This window comes from Alexandromys fortis, unplaced genomic scaffold, assembly GCF_014885135.2.
Source record: "Alexandromys fortis isolate MF-2015 unplaced genomic scaffold, M_Fortis_MF-2015_v1.1 scaffold_80, whole genome shotgun sequence".
Taxonomy (NCBI): domain Eukaryota; kingdom Metazoa; phylum Chordata; class Mammalia; order Rodentia; family Cricetidae; genus Alexandromys; species Alexandromys fortis.
In genome coordinates, this window is record NW_026068174.1 from 5,659,985 (window position 1) to 5,670,156 (window position 10,172).

The 10,172-nt window shown below is 38.9% G+C and overlaps 1 protein-coding gene across 2 annotated transcripts in view; it reads right to left on the reverse strand.

Annotated features, from left to right (window-relative positions):
• Ssh2 (slingshot protein phosphatase 2) overlaps nucleotides 1–10,172 on the reverse strand; it is a 257,711-nt gene that overhangs the window by 61,319 nt on the left and 186,220 nt on the right. For both annotated transcript variants that reach the window (XM_050128657.1, XM_050128656.1), the window contains one exon: nucleotides 9,904–9,968. In XM_050128657.1, the coding sequence (XP_049984614.1) occupies nucleotides 9,904–9,968 (65 nt within the window). The remainder of the gene's footprint in view (nucleotides 1–9,903; nucleotides 9,969–10,172) is intronic.

Genomic DNA, 10,172 nt, shown 5'->3' on the forward strand with positions numbered 1-10,172 from the left:
AAAGTATATATAATACTTTATAAAATAAACAATATATATTATTTTTATATAATAAAACAATATATAATGTTTTTATCTGTCTTATATAGTCTATGTATCTCTATGTACTTACCTATCTCCACAAGCTTTGGGGTAAGGTAATACCCATTTTTACAACCATTTCTCCTGGTAAAGAGTCTTTGTTTTACCAAGCTTTAGTCAGGCTTTTGGACTTTGTCCTACTTAGATCTAGCTGTGCAATACCTTACAAAATTAAACTTCAGCAAGAACTCCCAATAAATTTGTTTATCTAGAGTCCATCATCCTAACCCGATAATCCTTGACATCTACCTGGTTTTTTCATCTTCCACCATCTCCCAAGTGGTTTATGATCACCTTTGCTTATCTTCAACTAAAATCCTCTAAATCATTTTAAGACAAAACTTGATACTGAGGGTTCTCTGAAATAAAAGGCCCATGTAGCCATTACTGAGAAGACCTTCTCTACAGGTAAGTTGTCTAACCACCTGTAGGGAAGTGAGGCAGCAGATGGAAGCACGCCTGCTGGGCCTGAGTGAAAGCATATTGTAATAGTTACTTTCTGTTGCTGTGATCAAATACCATGACCAAGGCAGCTCATAGAAGGAAGCGCTGATTTGGGCTTTAGGGTTCCAGAAGGAGAGAGAGTTCATAACAGGGGAGACGTGCGGAAGTCAGCTAGAGCAGGAAGCTCAGGGAGCATGTTTTACCCACAGGCGGCAGGAGGCACAGAAGCTATAAACCCTATGAATGTCCTCCAGGAAGGCATTACTGATTTCTCCAGCAAAACAGAAACTGGGGACCAAGTTTTCAAAGACTTGAGCCTATAGAAAACATTTCTTACTCAAACCACTGCACGTTTATAGGGAAAAGTTTGAGAGGGATAGCACAAAGTATTTACACTGAACCAACACTGACTACAGGAAGGAGAGAACTAAGGAGAAGCAGGAAAGACGTTTGAGGCAGGAGGTCAATCTGTATGAAGGACTCATTGTTTCTTGACTGGTTGGGGTGAACAGTCCAGAAAAATACATTTATAAGGAGACGATGGTATACAGCCTAGTATTATGCTCTCCAGAATTCAGCCTAGGTTTCAAAATCTATTAAGTTAATTTAGCACAAAGGTATTAACTGATTGACTTTCCTTTTATATCTTCCCCCCTATCCTCTAACCCTTATAATTTAGGATAGTTCAGGAATTTTAAAACCATATTCGCTTAATTTGTGTGCGTGTGGTGCACCCATCTCTGCATGGATCTGTAGAAATCAGAGGTCAATTCTGGGCATCTTCTATCCTTAATTACTCTTTGCTTTACTTTCTGAGACAGGGTCTCTTCACTAACCCTAAAGATCATTTGTCTAGACTGGCTGGCTTCTGTACCGGGATTATAGGCACATGTCCTGCGTGGCTTCTTCTTAGATTATTTTATGTGTACAAGTGTTTTGTCAGCATGAAAGTACATCACATGTATAACTGATGCTCTTGGAGGGCATCAAATCCCTTCAAACTGGAATTATAGATGGTTGTGAGCTGCCATGTGGGTGCTGGGAACTGAACCTGGATCCTCCACAAGAGAAGCTAGCGCTCTTAATGGAAGAGCCATCTCTTTGGGCTTTTTAAATTTTTTTAAGACAGGGACTGTATATGTAGCCCTGGATGTCCTAGAGCTTACTATATAGACTAGGCTGGCCTCAAATTCAGAGGGATCCACCCACCTCTGCCTCAGCTTCTTCTTTACCTCAACAATAAAAGATTCCTTTTCAGAAGCTTCTTAGTTTTTAAAAGTTTTAATTCATTGCTTATACATTCAAAGCACCTTTAGAAAATTGGAATGTAAACAGGATCTTCGATGACATTAAAGACTTACCTGTTAGTGAGATAATGACAGTATGGTTATTGTCCTGTTTAAATATCTGAAGTGAAATGTCAGGGTGCCTGAATTTTATTTTAAAATATTCCAATGAAAAGAGAAAGAAGGGGGAATAGATGAAAGAAACTAGGCAAATGGTGATGGCTACTAAAGTTGACTCAGAAATTTTCTGGGATATAATTTTTTTACTTTGATTGTTTGGAAAATTTCTTAATAAGTTAAAAAGATCACTGTATAAATAAAAAACAAAACAAAATGGTTTCCAGGCAAAATTCATTTGAAATATTTGCTATACATACGCTGCACATGCAATGACAGCACAAGTGCTGAGAAATCAACAGTGGAAGATGGAGACTTACGTTCTCCCCGTGTAAAATGTTACTCTACTCTTATTGTCTCAAAAATCAAATAAATTAATTGAATTAAATAGAGACAGTCTCATGTGGCCCAGGCTGGCTTTGAACTTATATAGTCAAGGAAAAGTCCTTTTCTTTATTAGATTTATTTATTTATTTATACAGTATCCTGCCTGTAGGCCAGAAGAGGGCACCAGATCTCATTATAGATGGTTTTGAGCCACCATGTGGTTGTTGGGAATTGAACTCAGGACCTCTGGAAGAGCAAGCAGTCAGTGCTCTTAACCACTGAGCCATCTCTCCAGCCCTCAAGGAAAATTCTTTTTTTAAAAAAATATTTATTTATTTATTATGTATACAATATTCTGTCTGTGTGTATGTCTGCAGGCCAGAAGAGGGCAGCGGACCTCATTACAGATGGTTGTGAGCCACCATGTGGTTGCTGGGAATTGAACTCAGGACCTTTGGAAGAGCAGGCAATGCTCTTAACCACTGAGCCATCTCTCCAACCCCCTTAAGGAAAATTCTTTTTCTTTTTTTTTCTTTCTTTTTTTTTTTTTTTAGGAAAATTCTTAACTGGTCCTTCTGCCTCCGCCTCACAAAGGCTAGGATTATAGGTATCTACCACCTTGTTTAGTTTCTGTGGTGCTGGAGATGGGACCCAGGGCTTCAAGGATTCTGGGCAAGCACTCCACCAATTAAGTTAAAAACTTATCTTTATGCCTCTGTTCTGATATTCCTAAGAAAAGCTAGGGAAGTGAAAACACAGAAGTGGCTATATTAAAGCTTATTTGCTAGAACAGACATAACCCAAATGTAATACCACCATTCTGGTGCCAAATACATAAGCTGTACTGGGCACTTTATATTCCACGAAGAAAAGTTTCAAAGTCAAATTCACTTATGGGACACTAAGAAGAACAAACATTTAAATGGAATAGTCTAGAGTTAGTCAGCTGAGATCCAGGAGGAGCATTACACACAAGCTATGGATGACAGTCAACACATATGAGGTGGATTGGGAGGCAGCTTTGGAGTTCCTTATAGAAACACTCAAAATATACATGTTATTTCCCAAGTTACATTTATTTAGTGTGAGAAGTAGAGAAGCTGGTTCTCTCCTTCCACCACATGGGTCCTTGGGACAGAACTCAAGTTGCCAGGGCTGGTGCAAACTGCCTTAGCTTTAATGCCCAAATTATCTCACCAGCCCCCTAAATTGTTATTTTAACTAGACAAGCTGGCGCACGTAAAACCAGACTTGAAAAAAATTTAATTAATTGTATACACATGAAAGATGGTGTATACCATGGTGCACATATGGAGATTAGAGGACACATAGTCTGTAGGAGATGGTTCTCTCCTACCACCATGTGGGGCCTGGGGATCAAACTCAGGTCGTCAGCCTTAGTAGCTGACCTCAAATTTGCTATGTAGCCCGGGAGGAGAATTACCTTGAACTTCTGATCCTCCCCAGTGCAAGTGCTATCTTGCCTGGTTTATATGGTACTGGAGTTTGAACCCAGGGCATCATACATGGTAAGGAAGCACTCTACCAACTTAGCTACATCCCAGAACTTCTTATAAACAAGATCTCAGCTCTCACTACAGGTTTAAATTTGAGCATGCCTTGGCATTTCTAAAATGTGAAATGTGTTAGGAACACTTATACCTACAAATACAAATGGTGTGGAAACAATGGAACTGTGATTCTAATAAATTTTTAAAAACTGAATCATTTTTCTTTAGCTATATATTATGTAGTATAAATATATGTATACTGTATTTGTGTGTGTTGTATATTATGTGGAGGCAAGAGCTCAACAATGGTGTCTTCCTCAATTATTTTTTTCTTTTATTTATTTTACATACCCACTACAGTTCCCTTTCGCTTCCTTCCTCCCACTTCCGGCATCCACTCCTCAGAGAGGGTAATGCCTCCCATGGGGAGTCAGTAAAGCCTGACGTATCAAGTTGATGCAGGACCAAGTCCATCCCCCCTGCATCAAGGCTGAGCAAGGTATCCCACCATAGGGAATGGGCTCCAAAAAACCAGTTCATGCATCAGGGATAAATCCTGGTCCTACTGCCAGGAGTCCTACAAACAGACCAAGCCATACAACTGTCACCCACATGCAGAGGGCCTAGTTCAGTTCCATGCAGACTCTGCAGCTGTCAGCTCAGAGTCCATGAGTTCCCGCTAGCTTGGGTCAGCTAATTCTGTAGGTTTTCCCATCATCATCTTGGCCTCCCCTTGCTCATATAATCCTCCCCCCCCCCCACTTTGACTGGATTCCAGGAGCTCGGTCCAGTGCTTGGCTGTGGATCTCTGCATCTGCTTCCATCAGTTACTGGATGAAGGTTCGTATTTGTCATTCTGGGTCTGGGTTACTTCACTCAGGATGATTTTTTCTAGTTCCATCCATTTGTCTGCAAATTTCATAATGTCATTGTTTCCTCAATTATTCTGTCATATTCTCTGAAATGGGCTCTTTTGCTGAACCTTGAGTTTACCGATTTGGCTAGACTGGATGGCCAGCAAGCCCAGGGATCCCGTCTTTGCCTCTTCAGTGCTTAGATTATAGGTATGAACTATTAACACCAGCTTTTTTTTAATCTCAAGTCCTCAGAGTTGTGCAATCAGCACTATACTGACTAAGCCATCTCGTTAGCTTTCTATGTCTGATGGTTCATATGTCAATTAGTGGCAACTGACTGACTAAGTCAAGGCTGATGAAAGAAAAAAAAATCTTCCTAAAGATTTATAGTCTATAAGCATGCTATCTGGCCTAAGACTTTTTGATAAATGATATTCAGCACAAATTTTTCCTGTCTTTTTAATATTTAACTTATAATATCAAGAATCTTTATTCAAAGAGTCATCTTAAGTCCATCTCAGTCCAATTCAAATATTGAACCTAAGTAGAGCAATTCACAGGTCCTACCTGGACAAGAGCTTTTCTCATCCCCATCATCTAATAGCCAGAAACAGTTGGCTTGAAACATATACCACATCTTTGTTTTAAATTTCTTTTCTTTTTTAAATTTTTTTTTTTTTTTGTTTTTCGAGACAGGGTTTCTCTGTAACTTTGGAGCCTGTACTGCTACCATAGCCTGGCCTGGCCCTTAAATTTGTTTTCATCACGATTCTAGACCATGCCTCTGCATGCAGTATTTATCCTCAGGGAAGCCACATTATAAAAACACAATGTCTAGAGAAGCAGTTCACCCAATTCATCAGAAAAGTTTCAAAAGTATGTAAGTATTAAATTTTTGCCAAAAGAACAAGTAAATTCAGTGATTAAAATAAACTTTAGATATGACATTAATAAACTAAAGAAAACTATCTTCAAGAGTTTGAGAAACATTTGGATGAAAAAGAATACCAAGTTTTAAAAAAATTCTATAAATTATTTTCTGGAGAATCACTGAAAACCATGCTCAAGGCTAAAGTACAGCTCAGTGGTTGGGCACTTGTCTAGCAAGCACAAGATCCCCAGCACAGTCAACACCTCCTTGCCAAATTCATGATTAATTTATTGACGTGCAAGATATTCATTAAAAGCATGTTAAAAAACATTATATGTCTTACTTTATAAAACAACAAAACAAAATTCAGCAGGGCTGTGCTAGTTTACTCAACTGTCCCCTGGCCTTATGTGAAAACAAAGACAGAATGGAGTTGCTTATTCAAATAGTCAGGAATGGTCTTTCTCAGGGTGTGGGATATGGCAGTTTCCTCTTCATTCCTTTTGAATTATCTGATTTGGAAAACAAAAACCAACCCGCACATAATACACTTATTAAAAAAATCATTTCCACTGTTGAAAAATTTAACATATTGTAAAACTAAAACAAAAAAAAATTTTCTTAAATTATTCTGTCAATTTTTTAGTTTTTGCAAAAACTTCATTGAAGCTTCTGTAAACATTCCGAAAATCATTAATTTCTCACTTGGTTTTTAAGTAGTCCTTTGATAATTCAGAAGACCACTATAAACCATTTCCTTACTTAACAACAAGTTTCTTAAATATTGAAGTAACAGTTATACTTGTACTTGGAAAGTCTCCCAGAGGAAACATCGTTTTCAATGTTTAAGTAAAAAATGGGGTTTGGTTGGGTTATTAAGAAGAAAAAGGCCAGGTAGGGGTGACACACGCCTTTAATCCCAGCACTCGGAAGGCAGAGGCAGGAGGATCTCTGTGAGTTCCAGGCCAGCCAGGATAGATAGTGAAACCCTGTCTCGAGAAACCGCGGGGGTGGGGGTAGAAGAAAGCAGGACTTTGATTCAGTTGACTCTCCAACTTTTAAACTTATGTACAAGTCCTGAGATAAGAGTTTTAGCATTCCAAATTTAACTCCAAACAAAAGCCTTTGCTTTGGGTCTACAAATGCCTCTTTCAGTTAGAAAGTGCTAATTTGTCCAAAATCACACAATGCATTTACTCATTTTCCTGAAGATGACTCAGTCAATAATTTGAAACATAATGAGTATGTGTTTGTAACAATTCAAAATAACTATAAAATGGCTTGTCATTTTAATGATTAATTCAGAGGCAAGAGTTACAACTTTTTGAACTTACGCTCTGTAAATGTAATACATACATGAGCCTCTGTGTCAAAGTCTAAGAAGCTGAAGCTGCACATTTTAGTAGGAAAAGAGGATTTAATCCTCGACTCCGCTTTCCTAACTTTATCCTTCATTCTTTCAAGTTTCATGTGGGAAATTTAGGGGTTCAAACTAAACTTCAGAAGTTTATGAATGAGAAAAAGATAGAACATAGGATGACATCCTCAGCTTTGGCTTTCCCAAACCACACCATGTTCAAAGCTACGGGCAAATTTCCAGCCTGTACAAGTGACTATGGAGACTGGCTTTAGTAAAATTATACTCAAAAGTGTGATCAGCATCTTTTGGAAGCTTGTTAAAAATGTAAATTATCTCTGCTTCCTCCCCATCAACCAAACTGCCAGCATAGTCCAGAAACTGGTAGCTGAAAGCAGCTCTTGAGATGATTCTGATATACCCTAAAGTCTTGGGACCACTGCTTTAGAGTACTAATGCCAAAAGAATGGTCTCCATGTCCCACAGCTGGCTTCTTAAAGAATTACTTGAGAAAATATATATAAAAAATGCAGATGGCCAGAAAGACAACTCAGCAGGTAAAATTTGTGTACAAACCTGGTGATCTGAGCTCAATCCTTGGAGTCCAGCGTGGAAGGAGAAAACCAACTCCTGAAAGTTCTCTGACCTCCACACTACATTTTGGCATAAGTATCCCTATTCACTTTCTTACATGTTCATACAAACATACATATATACACATGTTAAATACTTTTTAAAATGCAGACAATAATGGGAAGATGGCACAGCAGATAAAATCTCAGTGAGAGAACTTATTTTTAAAAAATAAGGTAAGAGTGTAGTGGAGAAGACACCTAACGTCAACCTAAAGCTTCCACATGCACACACATGGTGAGTGTACTTGCGCACAGGTATATACCAAACATAAATTATTAAAACTTTTAAGAAAAAGTTTGACCAGGTGGTGGTGGTGCACGCCTTTAATTCCAGCACTCAGGAGGCAGAGGCAGGTGGCTCTCTGAGTTTGACACCAGACTGGTCTACAAAAGTGAGTTCCAGGACAGAAAAAAAAAAAAAAGAAAAAGTATGCATCAATCAATGAATAAGGTGGAGAATGATTAAAGAGGAGAGTTATTGAGGAAGATGATACCTAACATTAGCCTCTGGCTTCTACATGTATATGTACACACAGAGCACAGAACCAGCATTTGAGAGACCAGTTAACAAAATTAAAAGGTAAAGTAAAGGATGAATCAGTGATTACCAGAGTTCAGAAGCTTGGTCGACTTTCCACAGTCACTCTCACACTTTGCTCATTCACGCTCTTGTTGGGGAGGAAGTAGAAGCCAGCTATTTGAATTTAATATGCCTGTGGCTTAGTCAACTTCCAAACTACTACTCTAACCTAGAGGGTCTGATGTCCACACACTTGATAACATTAATAACTGCCTAGTGCACATCCTTTTGTCTATTCTGTATTAGCTTCTAGACAATCTTCCTTAGATACTATAGCTGGCTCATGCTATTTCTTGGCTCAAAAACTTGTATTTTGCAACTGCTTCATGAAGAATGACTGGCTTTATAGTAATCTAGGGGATCAAATACAAATGTAAATGTGAAATATGCCAATGGATACTAAACAGAACCACATGCTTATCTCACACAGAGATCTGCCTTCTTCTGACTCCCAAGTTCTGGGATTAGAGGTACGTGCCATTATGCCTAGGTGTTGTTTGGTCTTTGAGAGTGTCTTGTTGGTGTATTATTTCATTTAGACCAGGCTGGCCTTGAACTTGAAGTAGCTCTCTTGTTTCAGCTTCTCAAGAACTGGGATGATAGGTGTGTACCACTATGCTAGGTATTCATTCTACTTTGGTTTTCCTATTTTTAATAGAGTCAGAAAAGTAACCATGTAAAAAAGACACACGACTTCTAAGTGTGCAGGAGACAACAGGGTATGCAGATTACAGCAAACAGGAATCCAGTAGGATCTCTACATGCCAATCTAGTTATGTTTTGTCATGAGAGGATAAAATCTTGGCACTGCTAGAAGTTTAGTCTTCTGAAGACCCAGGTCTGGACTTTTATATGTAATCCAGCTTTAAAATTCTGGATAATATAAAAACCAAACCAAACCAAACAGCTGGGTGTTCTAAACAGAACATACCTCTAGTCTGTGAGCTGCCTGTTTGAGATCTCTGGTTTACAACGTTAAAGCCTCATCTGCCTGCCTCACTCCTACAGCAGCATTTCATTCCTCCTCCTCCTCCTCCTCCTCCTCCTCCTCCTCCTCCTCCTCCTCCTCCTCCTCCTCCTCCTCGTCCTCCTCTTCTTCTTCTTCTTTTTTTTTTTGAGACAAGGTCTCTTTAAACAGCCCTGGTTGTACTGGAATTCACTTTGTAGAACAGTTCTGGCCTCAAACTCATGAAGATCCGCCTGCCTCTGCCTCCTGAGTGCTGGGATTAAAGACATTCAGCTACCATACTTGCCCCCTATTTCACACTTCTTAATGTATCCATCTAATACTGCCAACTGTGAGAGTAGTCAGGGAAAGAGGAAAAGCTTAAGGTAATTTGTTCAACATCACACAGTCAGCAAGAACCCAAGCCCAGGTCTCTTGACTCTGAGGTCAGTAACACTTGCTAGTTGTTTCACTTATACCTCCTTATCCCTTCCTTTATGTGCTTTTGCTTACATTATGTTCTTATTTAGGATGAATTCTTCTGCTTAATCTCATCATCTTTTAAGATCTGTTCAAGTTCTATTGTCTAACATAAAACCTTCCTTAACCAGGTCAATTTCCCAAGTTTTCTCTCCTTTTTCTGAACTTCAATTGATGTTGTGGATAAAAACTTACAAACCAGCACTTAACAATCTTGAGTCATCAAAGTATTTTATATCACTTCATATTATATTTTACAAGAATTAAATTCTCAGCTGGATAGCAATAGGTCAATCTTCATTTCTATTCCACCTAGTTCTTAGCACTGTGTTTTAACAAAAATTGACTTAAATATTGGCTATTTTAGGCAGCCTTTTGAGGAAGACAATTATGATAATGCCATTAACTTACCAGCCTTATGTTGTCCTCTGGGCGAAGTAATAAGAACATTGCTTGAAGATGTTGTTGGAGATCACCTGGTGAAATTTACAAAGATTATTAGTCTCCATTCAAAAATCAAAAGAGAGGACAGGCGATGGCGGCACTTGCCTTTAATCCCAGCACTCGGGAGCCAGAGGCAGGTGGAGCTCTGTGAGTTCAAGGCCAGTCTGGGCTAGAGAGCAAGTTCCAGGAGAGGTTCCCATAGCTACTGAGAAATTCTGTCTTGAACCCCCCCCCCC